The following is a 23,282-nucleotide window of genomic DNA, read 5'->3' as shown; positions in this document are numbered from 1 at the left end:
TGATTATATCAACCAGTCCGTGCTGTATGCATTTTAATATTTATCAATTGTTAAAAAATTTGGTTTTAAAACCATTTCAAGTCTTCGGGTAACAAATATATATCTACGCATGAAAGAGTTTTATAAAAAAAAAACCTTGGTGGTCCGTATTGCTACTACTAACGTTTTTTACGACTCATACAAAGTCCTATAATTTTATTTTATCATTTAAACACCACGGCAAAGGTGAACCTTTAGCCGTTATCAGTAAATTACACCAATTAAAAGTCCTAATCCACCCAATGAACATCAATTATTATTTTCTGATTCAATCATAATATTATAATACTTCTCGCCTTCTCATAATATACATAATATATTTATTAAGTATTTTGCAATATCAAGCTAATGATCATATATATATTATATACGTCATTATATTATTATCATTAGTTTTAATATTAAATTATATTATTTTCATGAATATAAGGTGTATTAATTAATATTGAAACTGATATCAAAAAAAGAAATATATTCTAATTTTTTTTGCTTTATATTTGGTCTTGAAATTGTATTATTAGTAAATAATAATAACTTTTAATTTTTCCGCACAATAGTATTGTATTTACGTTATGTCGTAAAAATGACCGTAACTAATATTTGTAATCCCTTTCTGTATAGTAATATTTTATTTATAGTTATTCGATCCATACTAATTTGAATTTGGTGTTTTTAAGTTTTATTCGGTTGTCGTTGTTTTTAGTCTTGAAATATTTTTGTCACGTATCACCAATAAATTAATATTAAGAAAAACATAAAATATACCAAATAATATTTTTGTTTGTACATAAATCATAATACGTTTTTGTTTAATATTTCGATTATTTTAGTAGGTTTAATGGTAGTTGTGAATTTATTATATGTACCTATATACTTTACTTTTGTCAAGGATCACTTGATTCCCGCAAACTAAAGTGTAACTAAGCAGCCATTAAAATTAAGTTTTTGTTTAATTATTGTTACAGTAACATTAAAATTAATAAACAACTCATGTAATGAGACGGTCACTTATTTCAATATAATATAGTTAACGGCTATTGTTAGCACTTCGTGTTTTTGGTGTTGACAGCATCCGCCGACTGTACCGCATATTTTTCTCATTTTCTGTTTTTTAGAAAAATGATTAACTCACTATGCTCGTGTTAAACGCATAATAAATGTGTGCTGTTCAAACAAAGTAAAGTGTGTGCTCTCTTCGCAGACTCTTAACGATAATTTGGTTCATTAGTTCACATGTATATTATATAAGTATTTATTACATTTTTCGCTAATATATTTTTCTTTCATTAATCAAATGGCTGACTATAATCTTCTACTATAAAACATAATTTACTTTTAAATGTTGTTATTTGTTTCTAAATTGCTATTATGAAATACAAGCTAAAATATTGTATAAATAAAAACAAAAAATATTTATTTTTTGTTTTGTTAAAATTATATATGTCTTCGTTTGTTAGTATGGAATAGCCTGAGAAAATATAATCTGTAAACTTGAAATAACAAAAAAAAAAAAATGTAGTTTCTAGAGGCTTTTTCGATTTTTATAATGTTACAATAAAATAACAATATAGTCTTTTATTGCCAAAAATATAATTGGCTGTAAATAGTATCTTCCTTGGATCCGTCAATATATTAGTTTTTCATATCTGCAGGGATGATCTTTTTTGTTGCAATCCATTAAATATAATATTATTTGTTTGTTCCAGGTAAACCAGGCCCAACTCCCCACCCACCTGCTTTCAACATGGGCTATCTCGTTGCACCTTATCCATCGCCCTACACGAACGGCACTACGTCTGTGTCAATGGTAAGTTGTACAATTTTATAACTAACTTTATTATAAGCGTAAACATTTGTCTACAAATTGCTTTATGTCTAAAGACAATAAATTAAAATGATAGTACCTACCAGTACCTATAATATCTACACGTCATGCATTAAAGTTTAAAATTCTCAAACAATCTGCCATATTATTTCTATGATTGGTATAATAGGTATATAAAAGGTACCTGTCAATATTTGGATGTTCTGTGTATTTTAAGGGAGGTTATGGACGTTTGATGTTTTATTCTTTTATCAATAAATCTTTGCGCCTTTTATTTCTTTTGTGGTTTGAATGTTATGGTAAGCAAACTATCGAAGAATTTTGATGAAATCGCTTACAAAGACAGGTCTAAATGGATTGTAAAAATTCACTGAACTGCGAAAATTTGTGTACCCTTAACCAGAAGTTTTGACTCAACAAGAGATCAATGAGATTTTTCGCTATGAAGTAAAAGTACTTTACTGGCTTCATGAGTAGATTGATACGTATAAGTTTAATGCTATGAGATTTTTAAATAAAAAGACATTTTTAAATGAATTATGTTTGTAGAAAATATTTTGAATTATCTGTAAGATTCCAGATTTGAGTTTATAAAATAATGGGCCTATAGTGCCCATGGATGTACAATATTAGCATAAACTATTAACTATAAACCATAATAATAAAATTCTTAAAAACCCGAATGGAATATTGACGCCGTGTACTTGTTTATCTTTGGTCCCATCAGTTCAGGATTATAGTGTATAGGTATTATTGTTATAACTTTATTAAGTTTAAAGTAAAGATAGATCTAAATTGAGCTCTGTTTATTAAGTTTATTTAAAAATGTTATAAAGATACAAATCATTAAGTATTTTGAACATTTATATAACAACTTAAACTAAATAAAATTTAATATCTTCAAATAAGAATTAATTTATGATTTTAAAAAATGTGAGTAGTTATAAAATTGCATTATACTTTTAAGTTATTATCATTTTGGTTTCGTTCCGTAAATTATTGGAGGAAAATTATGATTGTATCGAGATGATGAGGTGTACTCGTATAAATAAATGTTATTCTTTACGAATTTTGAATAAAAACCAATATAGGTTTTTTTTTTTTTGATCGGAAATACTGTTTTGTATTTTATATAACATTATAATTTAATATGTTATATGTGAATAACCCCTATTATAGTAACATAAACATTTTCTATTAGGGAGACCGGAGAAGTGATTAAAAATAACATATTAACATGAAATGTTGTATGACCAACAACAATCGTATAAAGTTCTAAACAACAAGATATTGAGTTTCTTTGGCCAAAAAACAAACAGCTCCGTTAGGTTTGATACTAAATTACGACTTGGGATGAATGGGATGTACAATTATTTATTTACGTATATTAAACATGGCTGGATTTCCGTTTACGCGTGTAATTCGACGTATGGCGTACGGTAGTTTGATCTCGAAGCGTATAAATATTTATTCGAATTTCGAAACATCCGAAGACGAGTAACTATATAATTGTTTACATCGCTCCCGCGTTATAAAGTTAACGTGTTTCGTGTAAGCCGAGTTGTGTGTCGTCGGATAAAAAAAAAATAGATTTATCACATTGTACCGATACTACGTTTTGTCTTTCGGCAAAGGCAAACACGACGTCGCGTCGCGCTACTGCAGTTACGTCTAATACGCATATTATAATGATAATAATATGTCCCTGCCTTAAGTCACGTCTCCCCGCTGTCTGCGGAATTGTTCACACTTGTATCGACGACGTGTGCGTAGTTAAGTGTAAAACTGTAAACACTATTACTACTACTACTACTACTACTACTTGTACTAGTACTACTACCACTACTACTTATGTAGTTATCGTAGTATTACTACCGCACCGCTGCCGCTATAATAATAATAATAATATAGCGAGCGATAGGCGACGACGACGACGACGACAGTTAATTCGCGTTAAACATAATAACACCGTCTGTGGTCGTGTGTTCTTCGGAATCATTAAAAATTACAATAATTATATTTAACGAGAACGGCCGTAATTTTATTTAAACCGACGGCGGCAACAGCAGCACGGCGGCGGAGGTTGAAACAACAACGGCGTCGTAGTCGTCGTCGTCCGCGGCGGCGGCGGCGGCGGGTCAACGCGTGTAGGTGTGTGCGTATGTTATCGTGTGCGTGTTTGTGTGTGCGCACAGCGCGCGCGCCCGAGTCTGGTTAATGCGGTTACGACGGACGCGTTCGGTATCGCGGGCTACAAACAAGGCGGGTAATTTGCCGATGACAAGGGGCCACCGGTGACGGGCGGGGCGGCGGCTTCGGCGGCGCTTGACACACACACGCGCGCGGGCGCGTTGCCGCCGCCGCCGCGAGCGCTCCCACCACGTCGTCGTCGTCGTCTCTCGTCCCGCCGCCGCCGCCGCCGTCACCGCGCGTAGAGTCGTATAGATCGAAAACTGGTTTGCCCGCCGCCGCCGCCGACGGCCGTTCGTATCAATGCGAGTCGACGTGTGTGAGTGTGTGTGTTTTTGTGTGTGCGGTGGCGGCGGTGGTGGTAGTGGTGCGCCGGGGTGGACGACACTGGTTTTTCGGATCGGACCGACGGACTGGACGCGCGCGCGCGCGAGGTGTGGCATACCTGTTGAGAGAGAACGCGCGCGCCGTGTACGACGACGACGCGGCGGCGGCGGCATTAGGAGCTGCTCTAGGTATATAGCCTTGAAGAAGAACAACCGCCGCGGCGCGCCGGCCACTTACTATACGGCCATTGTGTGTGCGTGTGCGTACGTGTGGACGGTGTTGCCGGACTTCCGACAACCGGAGGAGCCCCGGCTTTAACCATGTTACTCGCGCGCGCGCGTACACACACACACACGCACACACACATACTCGGAGTACACGTTCGGTCTAGCGCGTACTCCGCACCTCGTTGCCTGTAATCGGACGTGATTGACCCGAACTCGGGCTCTCTTCTCTCGGTCCGTCCGTCCGTCCGTCCGTACGCTATTATAATATTAACAACCGAGTAAATCGCCGCCGCCGCCGCCCGTCGCTCTGTGCGGTGTGTCTAGTCGTCGTTACGAAACGCACGCGGCGTGAGAACGATTATATTATACACAATATATTATAATGTATGTACATATGTGCGTATGATATACGTATACGATACGTGGTGCACGAGACGGAATAATAATAATAATAATAATAAATTACGGACGGATGAGGTTTGTTGTGTGTTGTTTTTTTTTTTCCATATTTTGTCCCCACGTTTATCGCGCGCGCTTTTTTTTTTTACACGGCACGGGAGGGACCGGTCAGTCCGCGTGTGCGCGCCGCCGCCGCCGTCCCGTTTCGACGGGACGATACCGCGTCGCGATCATACCGCGCAACTACATATACCTTGTGGGGGCTATCGGCTCTCGAAATTTCAGTTTTTTTTTTTATTTATTCGCTTCGCTTAGCGCCAAAGTGTTTGTATAGGCCGTTTCGAAATCAATTCTACCGTCGAGCCACAATGTACCCGCGCTATGCATATAGTTAGATATAGCACACAACTGTTGTAGTACAAGACGTATAATAATAATATACCCGCAGTGTATACGAGTATATTATAGACCGCGAGATATTTTAAAACTTTAACCAGGAATCCGATTTTCAGACCATATTTTCCTTTTTACGTTAATTTGTTGGCAACTTTTTGTGGCTGCCAATATTTATTATAGCGATTCAACGGTTATGATTTTTCATTCAAGCTTCGTGTTGTTATTTAATTAGTCTACAAACCAAAACATTGAACGTTTCGTCATGCACGATTATCGTTTTATTATTATTTGTTTTTTATAACATAATACTATATTCATAGGTATATTATTATTTACTGACTACTGTTAAACATTTTTTCTCTGTAGTTATACAAATACTGACTTAATATCAGCTTTACAATACATGTCATGTATGTAGGCACTTTAATAGTATTGATGGCCCGTGGGCCAAGAAAAGTGTTAACAAAAAAAAAAAAATATAGGTGCACAAAAAATGCATATAATTTGATTCTCTTAGTGTGTCTGCTCATAGGGTCCCGAAGGACGCGTCAATTTTGTCGGTTTCGAATGTTTTGGTCTCAAAATGTCCGTGTACTGTGTGTCTGTGTAATATTTTACGATAAACGGTTTGATACCTATTTATTATCGTGCCGGGGAAAAAAATAACCCAGTCATTTTTTTCCTTTTCTTTCGTTCAAAACGTCTCTAAGCGGGCATACGATGACTGTTGGTTTTCGAAGTATAATAATAATATAGCATAATATAGTATGTGCTTTGGAATTCGATACGTATGTATAGAATGAAATAAAATTATATTAATGGTTTTTTTCTTCCTATATAACATATATAAAACCGGTGGTTGTTCGACCGTTATTATTCAAACAATCTGTTATTGAAAAATATTAGTAATATTTTAGTCATAATATAATCGATTTAGGAGGCAATATTTAGGTACTTACGTATAGATATAGACTAAAAACAATTTATAATTGTTGTGATAAGATTAGTGCGGTAAGATTTTTTTATTTTTATTAAACAACAGTCGAAGTTTATCAAAATTGTGCATAGGATTTTGTAAATAGCATTTAAGAATAACTATTATTTGTATGCTAACTTCAAAGAGTTATTTCCTAAACAATAATAGAGATGATCTAGAGTATTTGAAAATGTGTTAAGATGATAAATAAAATTATATATTTATTATTTATGTAAGTTTGACCAGGTATACGATTTACATTATGAAGTCTAGTAATTTATCATAGGTTACTGTCCGCCGTATAGTAACTTCGATGAATAATAATAATTCGCTTAGGTATAATAATACTTCCTGTCTGCGGAGACATTTCAGTGTCGGAGGTTGCCGTTAGTAAAATATATTTTTTTTTGTTATGAAATTCAAAAAGTTTTGTCAACCTATTTACCTTGAAAATACTCGTTATACACGTGGTAAATATTTAAATATACGAGTGCCTTATGTTAAGTAGTAGTCTGTGGAATAGTAAAAACCCAATTATCCTTTAAATACATTTACCTAATAACTAATGAGTAACGAATCTTTTTTTATAATTTGGGTTTTATAATTTTTTAATTTACAATAATGTTTTTTTGTATTTATACAATATAAATTTACGTCCAATATAAATAATGGTGGTTATTTTCCGTTTATCATAAGTTATAATCTAGGCGGCACCGAGTAGATCGGAGTAAATACAAATTATGCTGAATACGAATAAGTTTTAGTATACTAGGTTGTATGTCTGTTATTATATTAGCCATAACATGTTTTTTTTATTTCATGATACAAACTATTCTAAACCTCAAAATCATATTCTCTTTATTTGTGTTACAATATTAATCAGCTTACGTAGAATGTAGTTACGTAGTACTGTCGATTTTTTTTAAGAGTTAACACTAACGTGTTTTTATATGAAATTAAAATAATCCCATTGATTGATTGTATAATACTAGTAATATATCAACAATGATAAGACGTAGATATTTGGTGTAGACATTTTAATACCAAGCTGTTGAATTTCTGTAGATAATACATTTATTACTATACATTTAATATTTAAAAATGAAATCCTTATGCACTTAAACGTATAAATAGTATAATAATTTATTGTTTTAGAACAACTTATTACATTTGAAAAGGTTTCACGAACCCTATTATAAACCAATCTTCGTTTTACAAAATATGCACAGTGTTTTACAATTTACTGACTTGTGTGGAGATAAAAAGAAACTAGACGAAACTTCCTAAATCCTAGGTACCCATTTACTGTGACTTATGAGTATAAAAACGGAAAAAAATATTTAGGAAATTATAAAAAGTTATTTAGCTATAAAATGAAAAAAAATATTTCCAATAATAAATCGTATAATCTTGGTCATATATTGTTACTACTCTGTAATTATTATAATATTATCCATACAATATTCAAGTAATGTGTTTGCTTTGAAACGCTGATTATATGGCGCTCGAAGCGTATAAAAAATGCGTACAATTTTTCTTGTGCATACGATGAATGAGAGACCACTGATATTTTTTAACCACAGTGCGAAAATAACGTTGCTTCCCAAGTAGTTTTTCGACAGCAAAAAAAAAAAAAAAATAATAATAATAATAAAACCAACCTATTGAATGGCCATCGACATCATGCGAAAACTATACTACACGCCCGGCGGCCGTACACCGCCTATATATATGCCTTCTTATAATTATTATTATACTTGTTGAAGATTGGTCTGGACCTATAACCAGTTTCGTCACAGCTGTCAATGTTATTCAAACACTATTATAAATATAAAATTCGCGGCGGCCGTTTAAAATGTTGTTTAGTCATTTCGGAGATGTTTATGACGTTGACCTTCACCATATGCCTTGCACACCCCTTTATATGATATCCTTTTTTCAAAATAAAACGTATAATTTTTCTGTACAGATGTCAACACCCCATATTAAATTATAACCTATAAATGCCGTACTAAACAATTATTATAAAATACACTAAATATTTAATTTAGTCCTATAAAAATGTTGCTTATTTATCTACGAGTAGATACTTGCATTTACGTCGAATAAGCAAATAATATAAAAATGTATTTTTCCATTTTTATTATGATGTTGAAACTTGAAAGTGTGGCTGTACAACTTAAAACAATACATAAAATATTCCAAGCAAGTGTTTACCAACATTCTTGGTTTTAACGTTGAGTTTACTTGCAGAATGTCGACATTTTCGTGAAATCTTTTTGCTATATTAAACGTTTACCGTAACAAAGACATGCGTAGGATTCTTCGTGGGGTGTTCATATAAGAATTTTTTTGGGGTAACTACATCAATTTATTATAACAATATACTGTATGGAAAATTATTTATTTAAGTTTTTCTTAGTTTAATATCTGTATATTTTATATTTTTGTTATACATTTGGCGCAATTAGTGATAATAATAATGTTTATAAATTAATCGAAAATTTAAAATATTTAAAATTGTTTATAGGGTGTGCAGATGTGTGTACTGAATATTGGCAATAAAAACATATATTTTTAAATGTAAAAAAATTATAAATCATTGTTTTCGTTTACACTTCTAATATATATAATATATAATTTAGGGAGTGCACATTTAGAAGGCAAATAGAGACAGGTGTTCTTAGGGTTTAGATTGAATAAAATGTGTGTCGGTGAATGCCATCTGTAATGTGCTATTATAGTAGTTGAGGTGGGTCATGGGTGATCCAATAAAACGATAAAAATAAAACGAAAACGTCAACAATATAAACACAAATATGGTTTTGTAAATAAGGAAATATGTTATATTAATTTTATTTTTTTAAATTAAATATATTAAGTTTTATTTATCATTTATAATTATGTTTAAAGATAAATCAAAATATGCTACAACTATAATATTAATTTTTATATAGTAGTGAATTTGTGTATCTTTATATTGTAATATTTCTTAATCTAAACTCGATGTAGGTATAGATCATTTCCAAATAAAGACATTGTTTTTACACCATATAGAATAAAAATGATAAGCTAACGCTGCACATTGCTTCCTGTCGTTGTATGACGACAAAGAGCTTCGTTTATTGCGTGCAAAACGATAATATATTGATAAACGGGAACAAATACAATTTTTTTTTAAATATATGGAGAACAATTCGAATCTCGTTGTAAAAACAGCACGCAAAAAGGGGTGTAAAAAAGAGAAAAGTGTCTTATTACCAATTTTTCTAGGGCAGTACTCGGATGCAGAACAAAAGCCATAGGATTTGCTTTAGGCAGTTTTAATTATTATTCACAGAAAAATAGAATGGAAACTCTTCTTTATTGGCTCAAAGAATTCCACATAGTATTGTTGTTTTTCATTTCCCATCATTCTCGCCCCCCTCCTCGGAGTCTGTTCTTTTAAACAGGATACTGCTTTCCTGTCGTCCATTGGCCGTCGGGGCTGTTTCTGGATTAAAGCATCCCCTTGTCCTGTCTAGCTATTATATTTTATACCGCATATACATTATATACACACGTAATGTATGGGTATAGTGCATTTTCAATGGTTCTCATACTGTCTTGCTAATGCTATTTTGCACATCATTTTTAATTTGTGTTCCTTTTATCGTTTTTGTTCATTTCGTAAATCGACAATCGACATCGAATTTCCTTTCTAATTTTTGGTTTCTCACTTATCAGCGGCTGTGTCATAATATTGATAATTGATAAGCACCTGCAATGGTCTCGGATTACAGAGGGTGGGAATCCGGTTTTATATTTCAATATATTATACTTAAATTATATTATTATTACGGGAGATGGGATTATGTTTACAAATAGATCAATTCCGTTTGTTATGAATTATGATCATAACATATTATCTATGATTTGTAATGCACTAGTGACATACATTTAATGTTTACAAAATTTCACTATTTTATGACTATATTCTATCCTTCAGATCGTGTCTACAATTTTTTTTAACGATTAGAGGGCATGCATTTTAAGTGCTTTTGATCAGCAATCACGTATTGACATACCAATTAGAAATTTTACTCACGTATATTATCGGGTCGTTAGTTGGCCATCCATGTCCGTCATATATCACAATCGACGCCACAGCAACAATTATTTCCGATAAAATTGCCTGACAATAATTTGAATGAAACATAAGAAATTTTTAGTTATTATTATTTCGTGTATGCCACAATTTTACTTGTTGCACTATAACTTTCCATTTTAATTTATTTTTCCTTTTTTAACGTGTTTAAAATTTATTTTTGTAGATAATAGTTGCAATCATTCATAAAGAAGTGACAAATTAGATAAATTTTTTAATAATTCAAACAAATTGATTTGTACTATAAATTATCATGTATTGTCTGTTCTTAGATATGTGGGTAATGTATATTATTATAGATACCTCGTTTCAAGAGTTTATTTAACTTAGTGCTAGGTGACAGCATATCCAGTGTCCATGACATGGTATTATTCATTTCCCGTGTTATTGCGTGTATAGATGTTGTATTTTAAAATATAATTCTTCTTTTAAAAATATTACTTTAAACGTCATGCAACGGTATATAAATTTATTATGTACCTATTGTACCTACTATTAGGGTTCCATCGGCCTAACATTGTCCCCATATACCATATACGTTATACTATACTTATTAAGTATTCACACAAAAACAAGGAATGCATTGTATCAATAACGTTGTCTATTATATTATAATTTATGACTATAGTAGCAGAGAAAAAAACTTAATATACGACATACGTACATATTATACATATAAATATATTTATGTGAATGAATTGTATCAATTTAGTGATTTGAAGTATCATCAAAAATATTAAAATAAAAACTTTGCGATTATTTCGAGCCTATTATATTTTCCATATTTATGCAGAAATAATGATAAAATAAAATACATTTTAATTAATAATATCAAAATTTGAAAATCCCCAAATTTAACATTTAAAATTTTATTTTAAATATTATGATACTATATGATGTTTTGCTTAAATAAATAAACCTATATTAAAATTATATTACAGAATACGTCTTGACTAAGAATTATTTTTTAGAATTTTAAAAAGTAAATCCAATATTCTAATAATAAAAATAATCATGCTATAAAATATTACATATGTAATACATAATAAGTATTCCAACATGTTATTTTCTGATTATATATATATGTTTGTATTTCGGTTTACACTGTGTACGTTTATTGTGTGTTTTGGAGTGGTTGGTTCGGTCAATATATCCTCAGGGTTGTTTTTCTATTTAAGGGTATGTCCGACCTCTTTCTGATGGGATTTTAGTATTTGCTTTATGGTCCTTTTATATCCTTCAAGGCTATTTTGATATTCTCTACATTTCCCACGTGAACGTAACTTATGTATATTTTTATTCAAATACGAAAAATATTTATATAGTATGATATTATTATGAATATACTGTTTAAAATTTTAACGTAAAATCGAAATTGATAGCATGGCAGTAATTTTATTTTATTTTTAGGTACAGCTTATAGTTTGTATATATTCGTAACGATAAAATAATATTAATAATGTGAAATTTATTTTATTTTTTTAAATATAATATATTATTTATTTTAAACATAGATAATATTTAGTATTGAACTATATATAGGTACTATACCTATTACCTATGTAGTATGCTGGTATGCATATATTACAATATACAATATTGATTATTTGTTAGAATGCATTTTTTTTCTTTTAAAATATTTTTCATATATATATTGTATCTAAATGGTGATATTATTATACCTTGCGTATTATAGTTAGTTACAAAAGATAAATAAGTAATAAGTAATATTTTTTACGCTGATCATAGTACAAATTATTTTTGACGGTCATATCACTTGAATATATTCATACTCATATTTCGCTTATGCCAAGTGATAAACACTTGCTGACGAGTGACGAGTATAGATTCCGCATATGGGATAATTAAATCGTTTATTTTTTAAAACAGATAAGTACCTAATGTTTTATGTGTATGTTTTCAATATTTTACAAATTATTCTCACTTTTAAATCTGTGTAGTTGATGATAAATCAATAAAAATAATTACATTTGTCATGATATTCTTCAGCTACACTGAAATATTTTTATTCTTAACGAATTAAAATGATAATTTTATATTAAAACTATATACTATATTTTTAATCTATTCTTGTGACATATGCATTAGTTGTTAACTGAATATCTTAATATCATCATAAATAGATACGGATCTGATACACCTGAAATTTAATTTTAACATATTATGTTAATAATATTTTATCACCACAGTAATTTTTTTCTAGGTGCATTATTTATACAATTAATTTTGTATTTATTTAATTTTTTACTTACTCTTGCATACCATTTTAGAATAACCACAAAATATACCGATGATGTTATATAAAAAAAATCCTCATACTATCGAGAAATCATCTTAAAATCAGTGTGACTCATGACGCCCACCATTAACGAGACATGTTTTTTCAAGCTCTGTTTAAGCTCCATTTAAATTCCGTTGGGTCCGCAGTCAAAATAAGCGAAGAAAAATAGAAAGAAACCAGTATAAACACGACCATAAACAACCCGGCGTTTATAATGCCTGGTAAGCGGACCGGTCGTTAAAAATGTGAATAAAAAAAGTAAAATAAAATACATAGAACGCACCCAGTAGCAGTTACACAAAAAAAAAAAAAACTATAAAAGAAAAAAAATAATAGAGAAACCAGTTTGGAAAAAAATTATTAGGATATTGTTTGTTTCTTTTTCGTCTCCTTCCCTTAAATTAAACTAAATTGAAAAATCTGAATTTCTGAACTACTTTAAGCATAAAATTATATCGACCACCATTCGTGTCACTTTAACTGAGGTATAATTGTCTTTAAAAATGTATGGGGATATTTTTTTTAGTAGGTTAAGTGGTCGGTCACGCAAACCTTCATCGTCCTTACAACTTTTTTTTTTTGATATAAAAATTATGTACAATGAATGTATATTATCTTCTCGCATGCAATCGAGTTTAGCTTGTTTATTTTATTACGTATATGTCCACATTATTAGATATGTACATTAATTGGTATCATTATTTTCAAGTTGAATTATGGATTCTTCTCAGAAATTTCAGAAATTTAACAATTCATAAACTATAATTTAATTTGTAAGTAATTTTAAAGCGTATGTATTAATGACCAATAAGTTGTTAAACATTTGTAAGCCTTTGGTGGTTAAAGTTATTTTTAATGCTTATGAAAGCCAAATATATTTATTATTAATGTAGGTAAGTAATAAGTATAGTGTTTTATACAGGTGTAGGTCCAGAAATATATTGAGCAGTTTAGGGGGGGAGCATTGAATCAATTAATTTTAATCGAAGGAATTTTTATTAGTTTATACTTTATAAGTGATAATGTTTACTAAGTATGTATTAATTGTAAGTTAAAAACAAAAACATTTTGTGGAAGTATCAAACTGTATTAAATGTAATAATGTACAAATAAAAATATTTAATACTTTGGTTTTAGAAATAAACAAGCTGTTAGTTTATTATCTTTTATATTATAGCGAATATCAATGAGTTTTGACCTATAGCCAAACTTATAGGTAAGAATTTTATCAAGGCATCTTATAGGTTTTTATTGATATGCTTAAATAATTGTTTTATCTTTGAATTTGATAGTTCGTAAATTCGCGCAAATATAAGCTCATAGGCATAACTTGGATTCTTTTCACGTGGGGGCAAAAATTATTTTTTTAGCAAATTAACATAATATTATTAGGTACTAGTGTGCTATGCGCCTCAGAACAGTCAGAACAGTCTGCAGTTAATTATAATATTATGTTTAAGCTGGTAGGGGCAGTTGCCCCCATTCGCTCCCGCCAAGTTACACCTATGTATAAGCTGACATCTTAAAATATGTTTTGCTGAACGCAAATGTGATATGTTGTATGTTTTTGTAGGATGAAGATAATATTTTCGGGTTTAACGTCTTTTTAAGCAGAAAAAAACTTAGTACTGTTTAAAAGCAATAAAATATACCATCTGCGAAAATTTGTGTGAAATCTTAAGTGTTGTTTATACATTTAGCTATTAGATATTTTAAAATTATCGAAAACGATTAACTTAAAAATTATTAGTTAAAATTCAAATTTGTTAAAAATAATTTTCTAATGGACAACATTAATTTCAAAAATAATAACTTAAAAAACATATAAGAATGGTATTTTTTTTGTAAGAACATTTTAGAAGTAGACTCTTGTCGGTCCTCTTCGATTCCACGCCTAGTTTTATGTTAATATTTAAAAACGTAATGCAATTTTTCAGTGTTTCGTTTTTTAAGTTGAATTAGTCAAATAAATGACTCTAAAGTTTATGTATTGATAAATCTTTTCTACGTGTTTTATTCATTCTCGACACTCGCATATGGGTGGCTTGTCTGGTGTAACTTAAGGTACCATGAAAATATTGATTGTCATGTATTTTTATGACATGGTATTCAGTAGTTTGGTATTATATTACTATCTGTCTCATTGCGATGGATTGTTTTCTTAGTGATGAGGCAGTGGAAAGATACATGGTTTAAGTTTATTTATTACATGTCTAATGTCTATGGGTAGAATACTCAAGGTGTGGCAATAAGAATTTTTCTACTGTTTATTATCATATGTATGTATAGATATCTTTATATAAGTCACGCAGTGTCGTCGAATTAAGCAATTTTGACAAGTATCAATTGTAAAACGCACAAAAAATACACCCATACGAATGTACCTGTTACGATTCTGAATTTTTTTTTTAAGAACATTCTTGCAGATTTATAGAGTCATTAAAAAACACACAACACCGCGATAGTCGCATATATCATGGTTTTTGATTGATATAAATATATAATATGTATAGAAGTTGATGTTTCGCGCGTGTGCTCTATGTTTAGACGTTTAGCGAGAAAAAACACTCTGAGAGGGGGTTTGCATTATTTATTCGCTTCCCCGTCGGGCGTTTTCTCCACATAAAATATTCCGTTTGCACTGCAACCCGCGCGCGCACATATAGCAGCTGCGGTGTAACCGCCGCCTCTATACGTCACACATGGTAAGTGGCATGCTAAACAGGGTACTTCACCACGAACGGTTCTATATACTACAGAAAACAGACCGTAGGCGTCGCTCACTCGAAATTGGATGCGATGCGTGTGTATATTTTTATGCACGAAAATATTATTATTATACTATTTTGATTTTTTTTTTTACTCCGTCCTTTTTAAAACCGGTACCGTGTATACAATATTGGACGGTATTGTGTCCGTTTTTATTAACCGTGAAATATTCTCACGTCTTTAAAAAAGCAAAAAAAAAATGATAAATAATAAATAAATAAAATAGCAGACAATATAATATATTGTACTTAGTTCCTTACTTTTTCCGTGTGTTTCTTTGGTATAATACAAACGTATAGTCTGTACGTTCACGTATAATTTGTATAGTATTGTATAATGTAAGTATACATTGACGTAACGATGTATCTTAAATTCTTATTTGTACATGTTCGTCGATTGATTAGTCAATTAATTAAAACGGTCATTATACTTTCGTATTCACCTTGCGTTTATTTTCATATAACATTTCGTATTTCGTACCAGTTCTAAACCATTATGTGTGTGACACGACGCGAGGGTATATGTTTCAATTTGTAACATACAAAACGATATTCATAATATTATGTGCTTTGTAAAATAGGGGAAAATACTGTATCAGACAGTATCATTGTGTTCATACTCCGTCATACTGTGTCAAGTGTCAAAACAATATATAAGGGATTGGGGATTACAATATAAAATTGGTATATAATTTGTTGTCTCTGACGTATAAACACTTTTTAAACTAATAAAAACAAACAGATATAAATTAGATCATAATACATACCTACATATTATTATTTATTGTGATTAATTATAATTTTTATTTTAACAACAAAAGTAAAATTAAATCAAATATTATTATTGATATCAACGTTTAGTTGTATAAAAATTTAATTTGTTTATTGTTTTTTTTTGCATATATAGGTATTTGTAAAAAACAAATACATTTATATCTTGTTATTTTTTGAAATCCAACTAAACGTTGGTTTTTTATAAAACAAAGAAATAGGATAATTCCATCTTAATGAAAATTATTTTTACTAATATTAATTATTTAATACATTTTACTGATATAAGTTTACATATTATATGTATCATTTTTAAATATTCTAAGATTTTTTTGTACAGTATTAATATAAATTATTATCCTTATACCTCAAATCTACACAAGGGTTTTTACTCTCGACTATAAAAAAACAGCATCCTTTTCCGTTGTATGAACATGTGGTCGTTGCACCAGACTTTATAAAAGTATAAATTTAGATTTTGAAAACATTCCAAATCGACAAACTAGCCAGTTATACAACTTTTGAAAATATTAATATTATAAAAAACTTATAGTTATTTTCGCATCATCGTTTCCGTTGACCTATGCGAATAAATGTGTCCTCGTCAGATACAATAATTTGTTTATACTTCATTACACTAGACAAAAATTGATAAATTTGATAGTTTTGAAATAGTTTTATTTTAATTTTATACTAATTATATTGTAAACATATTTCATTATAGTTTCCTCATTTTTATAAAAATAATTAAGCTATATTATAATATTTTGTTGACGATAATTTATTTTTATTCAAACTCAATCACATAAATTACAAACAATCATAAATTAGTAAAGCGCAAAAATCGAAAAATACGATTTTTATTTAAAAAAAAAAAAACGTATGTATTATCAGTATACGAAATAAATACAGTCATACACTTCTTAGTCTGTGTCAGAGTTGGTGTAATCTGTAGATTCACCATTTGTATCTTCAGTTAATGAAAATATATCAGTAGGCTTTACCATACGAAAAGCCTTCTCGAAATCGTTTTTCTGCCAAGGGGTCATAGAATCAGCTAACGGATCCACGTACAATAGCATTTCGTAACGGCTTAGATAATCTATATTGGCATAAGCAAGACAAAGTACAAAAATATAATATGTGTTAACTGTTTAGAAGGTTGTAGGTAATAATAATTAAATAATAATAATAATAATTTAAGGATATTGACATTTTTAAATTTATCTTTGTTTTTATGTAACTGGGGCATTATTTCACGAAATATTACATGTTATTTTTAAAAAATTCCTTTATACGTAAGTGATTGTAAAAATAAAATTTTTAAATTTCAAATAACAAAGATGTGTTAACGTCTATTAGCTATTATATTCATAAAACTAACCATCACTTGTCACTCCGGTACCACTTGTATCGATACATGATAATGGGAGACCAAGTTGTTTCCTTTTTTTTGATGATGATATCTGAGTTTTTATTTTTTTTCGATATTTACGTTTAGGTTTTTCTCCAGCTACACATCTTTTAGATTTGAAACATTGATAGAGACATTTGTCCCAAAACGATCTTAATGTTTCTCTTTCGCCTAAATATACGCATTTACTAGAACCTGCAGTTTCTTTGTTGTCTTCCGATGCTTCTGATGACGTGTCATTATCCGTGCAATTTGGATGACATTTATCAAATATTAATGGCAAAGGTTTTCGGTCTTTTCTGGAATTTCCTTTCTCTTCTGATGAATTGTCACTGTCATCAGTATTTGTTTGAGACTTAGGGTCTTTAATAATAGAATTTGCTTTTGTTTCATCTTTTACCTTTAAAAAAATATCGATTCTAGTTTTAAATTGATTATTTGGTGTAGTAGACTGTAGTTATTAGTTAGTATATACTAGAGTATAAACACTATAAACTATGTACCTACATCAACTTTATTAAATATAAGCTTATCCAGATGATGGTTGACTTCTGTTGTGCTTGAAGCTGATGTACTTTGGAAATTTGACATTGATAATTTAATATTTGTTTTTTTCCTTTTTGGCATTTTTGGCGGATCTTCTAAAAATGTATTAATTATTAAAAAATACTGTGTTATACTTGATTTAAATCAATAAACAGTACGTTTAATATAAACATTTTTAAATTGTGGCTATATAGTTGTAATATAAAAAAAAACAATACAATTTATACAATATTATATAATTTTGTAGCATAAAAATATAGTTGATATAAATTTTTAAAAGTAGATACTTATGTCGTAGTCCATGATTAAATCAACAAAATGTATATATTTTTTTGTTAAAAATAAACATATTTCTTAAATGTATCTTACGGATATTACCTTCGTACAGTTATTTTATCAAATATGTATAGTTTATATATTTATTATAATATTATACTTTACATATATTAAATATATTATTATTAAGTATATAAAAATATTAATTTACCTGTGTTAATTATATTTTTCGTTTTTTCGTTTTTTCTTTTATTTTTTTTAGTTGTGGAATGATTACTTATATCCATTTAAAAAAAAAATTAATAGCATCAGCAATGTAAGTAAAGTTTGTTATTTGTTGATGTTTAATATTTTTATACGACGTTTAAATAAAATAAATAATAATATTAATAATTGAATATATTATCATACAAAAAATTAATGTTAATGGACATACATGAATATCATTTTATTATATCTTATATTTATTATTGACTGATAAAATCATCCGTGTTTCTCTATGGATATAAATGCTATGCATTTTTATTATTTTATTCCAAAGAGGATATTTTGATATTTTACATATATTTTTGTGAACAAAAGATGCGCGCGCTTATTTAAATCGCATGTTAAGTTTACTACTATCCCTTTAAATTGAAATTGTTTTTATACTTTAAATAATTATTAAATAATATTTTTCACTTAAATTTGAACTTTGGTTCAGCGTATACATTGAGAATTATCTGAAATACACGAATAGTTGGAAATAATTTAAACAATTTCATTTTATTACGAATAACATAGGTATAATGCACATAGTTATTGTATAGAAAAAATTGTTTTTCAATGTATGTGAAATATCCTCTTAATTTCCTCTATTCATAGTTATTTAATATGATAATAATAACAATATTTTTTTTTCAGATGAGTTCCTATCTCGAATCTCAAAGGGATCCTTTAACCGTAAGTCCACATTTTTTTATATTGCTTATTTAAAAACGGATATTTTCTCGTGCAAACTATTTTAATCTCTGTGTTTATTTTCTCCTGTATCCCTTGAGCAATCAGAAGAGGACTTGGTTGGTGGGGTAAGGGGAGCGGCTCGACGTCGCCCATCTTGAAATCGATGGTGTAAGCACAGAACGCAGGAGGGAAAAAGGGGTTTTCCATTTTTGCGCACGCGCCCAATCCTTTGAAAATCCCAAAACCTAATCATCATACTGCTATATAGCGTTTGCTACGATGGTCGTAATGACACTTTAGGATCAATAGATGCCTTAATATTTATTTACATGTATTTGTAATCGAAATGTGTCTATTTAATAGATAATATGTGAAAATATATTTTATAAAATATTTTTCACCTATTGTAACTGTGTTAAATATTTTTTATTAAAGTTTTTTCATATGGTGCAGATTATATAGTAAAGTTCAAGAATGATAAGCTATAGTGTGACAAAAGCAAACAAAAAGGGCGTTATTTTAAGGTAATTTCTGGGTATAAAACAAAGGAATGATGGAAGTTAAAGGTGGATGATGGGTAGGGGTGGGGGGAAGATACGTGGTGTGGTGTTGACGCAATTTCGCCACGAGATCAAAGGCCCCCACGTACTTTTTGCAGAAAAGGTCTCGGTGTTTCCAAGGGTGCAAATCAAATTTTCGCTTCAATTCCCTTGCGACCAGCCTCTTGATAAAATTCCAATGCCATTCCTCGGTCTCTTTTTTTGTTTAAATAAAAATAAATAAGAAAAAAAAGAATCAACAAAATGTGAGGGACCAATGAATACTAGCTTCAAATATCGTTCAATTTATGTTAAACTCAGAAGTATGAAATGTATTCTATAAGTAATACAATATCATTGCTATATTCATAATTTAAATATGATATTATATATAAAAATGCATTATTGTTGATCTACAAGTTTTTAACAAGTTATATATAACCTATGCCTAACCCAAATATATTCTGAGTGGAGCGAGTGATGTATTATTTTTATTAAAATGTGTTTTGTGTGTGTGTGTCTGTCATCACGTTTTGAAGCAGAGGATTTCTTTCAAACTTCAAAATTAAGGAATTAGAAAATGTTGTGTCGACAGTACTTTGATTGGAGATCAAAAATAGGAATTATTATAATTGATAAATATTAAAGAAATAAATAAAGATTGACATAATAGGAATCTTTATGATGCAACACATAGTTTTCGAATTAATCGATATTGTTTTTTTTGTTGTTCTTTATTAAGAAATAACTTCACAGAGACTTAAAATATTTACATTATCATTTCTTTGACATGATATAATTTTCAAAATACATTCCCACTCTTTTAACTGGAATTCATAAAATTTTAAATTTTAATAACTAAAGATTGACAGTTTAATACAAGGTTCTTTCCTCGTAACTTTTTTATATATAAGTTCAAAAATATCATAAATACATAGTTCCAATTTTTTTTATAAGCGTTTAAAGTTCATTTGATGAGTTAGATAAAATACTTTATACATTTACGTGTAACATAATTGGACACTTTTAAAGTTTTAAATAATACATTTATTTTCATTATTGGTAAAGGTTATTAAAAATAGACTATTAAATTTATTATAATAATTAATTTATTTTTTTCTAAATATTTATTAATTAAATGTAATAAATTGTTCAAATTATGTATTTCTTAGGTTAAAAGTTCTTTCTTAAAATAATTGTATGTAGGTCTTAAGAAGTTGAGTGTTAAATCCATTTTGTTATTTTATTAATTTATATAACAGGTAATTATCCAAAAGGTAGGTATCCAAAATTCCAAATGCATTGATTTTAAATACTTATTAATTATAATAATTATTTCAAAATATTAATTTAAAATTTTATAGCTAAAACTTTTGATTTCATTATATTCATTTGTTGCAGATAAAATAATCTTAAAATAACTTCATTATATTGTACTTATAGACATTCTATATACTGCGCACCGTTGATTTTAAATCAATTTTATTTTTATTTATAATGAAAACAATTTAGGTATAGCTTTGTTTAAAATATATGTATTTTTTTCTTTTTTAATTAACTATAACCGACTATAACCTGCATATGAGAACATGATGAAGTCCAGTTGCAAATGTCACGTACCTTAAATTTCAAAGAGACCTTTGTTCAAAAGCTATGGGCAGAAAGGGGGTGGTATAAAGGACAAATTGCCGTTGTCAACCCTTTATGTATGTTTCAGTCCTCCCTACATACCTCCCTCGGACACCACGCGCTATTTAAACCAAACAATCGGTCCCCATCAGATTAAAATCTATTAATACTCCGAGAGGACATTCTAGTTTAATCTAATGATTTTTTTTTTAACATGTATACGATGAAGTACCAATGACAATAAAGGGTAGCCGATGAGCAAATATTGGTACTATATTCCATGTACACCGTATAGTTTCGATTACTACCACCGGTCCCGAATTAGTTACAGACGAGATAATAAGGTGAATGAGAATCGAGGGAAGAGAATAAAATAAATATGAAAAGCAAATATGAATTTGCGATTAGGGTAGAAACACGATGGATATATACGAAGCTTCAGATTTATCTTTAGCATTTATAGTTTTATATGTGAAAAATTAACTGAACCTTAACTGTCAATGTAGTATAATGTAGTGTCATAGACTCGAGTTTTTAACTCTAATAGAATATTTTCGCAGGTTATAATGAAAAACATTAATTGTTCCTATGTGTTGATAATTCAAAATAATTGGAAAAAAATAATATAATATTCAAAAAAATTATTTAGACAAATAACTTGTTTATTGTTTTATTAAAGTTAATATTTAATGTACAATTCTATAAATTTCGTATTTATAGTTTATTATCCTATTTATCTTATTTTTATGATAATGAAATATATCAATAATATTTATTATTATAATTTATTCAAACATTTATATGTATAGTCTATGTTTAATTTGTACATTAAACACACACATATAAATGTGTAATATAGATTTTTTAATTTTTCAAAATAACTTAATTTGTTATCTACCTACAATACCCATATAAGTTTAAAACAAAATAAACGTTTATTTAAGTACCAGTTTAATCCTGGACTTTTTTTTTACTGTAAGTCAAACGATAATTTATACTTGCATGTAATTCCACATGTACAAGTTAACCCACCTCGGTCAAATTACAAACCAATTGGTACAATCATAATAAATCTATTAACCAACCCTTTTTCAATACCCCCATGCGGCCGATCATAATCCATATTTCACGGCCTGCTGGGCTTGTAAACCACTTACAGTGGTCATTCCCTTCTATATGTTTGCACTACACGATCGTGTACAACCCGCACTTGACTTTTTTTTCGTAGCCCTTTTCGATAGATTTTCCCCTTTTTATATATGATGGTGTATATTTTTTATTTCGATGTAGTTCGGAAACATTGGGAAATGCCTGAGACGAAGAAACTGGGCTGTAGAGGCGAGTAACAGGATTAAGGGAGACATCAAAGGGATGAAAATTGCACTCGTCAGTCTCCCAGTCCTAACTATATGCACGTCATTAACATACAAATGCCCAGGGGAGGGATAGTCATCATATTCGGTCCACTTGTCTTGTAACCAATCAACCCTATCCCATTACATCCCCCTGATGACAGTCCCAGTGATCAAGAAGGATGAGCTCTTCCTATGGCACTAAATTACTATCGAA

General features: G+C 29.7%; 1 protein-coding gene across 2 annotated transcripts in view; it reads left to right on the top strand.

Moving 5' to 3' along the window:
* Positions 1–23,282, top strand: part of LOC114118917 (protein pangolin, isoforms A/H/I/S) — a 55,047-nt gene that overhangs the window by 7,962 nt on the left and 23,803 nt on the right. Inside the window, exons 1-3 of one of the 2 annotated variants that reach the window (XM_050203319.1) lie at positions 1,085–1,274; positions 1,746–1,846; positions 19,507–19,545. In XM_050203319.1, the coding sequence (XP_050059276.1) occupies positions 1,784–1,846; positions 19,507–19,545 (102 nt within the window). In that variant the 5' untranslated portion in view covers positions 1,085–1,274; positions 1,746–1,783. Of the gene's footprint in view, positions 1–1,084; positions 1,275–1,745; positions 1,847–19,506; positions 19,546–23,282 lie in introns of those variants that run through there. The other variant, XM_050203318.1, reaches the window with a different exon arrangement.

This window comes from Aphis gossypii, chromosome 3, assembly GCF_020184175.1.
Source record: "Aphis gossypii isolate Hap1 chromosome 3, ASM2018417v2, whole genome shotgun sequence".
NCBI lineage: Eukaryota > Metazoa > Arthropoda > Insecta > Hemiptera > Aphididae > Aphis > Aphis gossypii.
The sequence above is the reverse complement of the archived record's forward strand: the minus strand, read 5'-3'. Positions and strand labels throughout refer to the sequence as shown.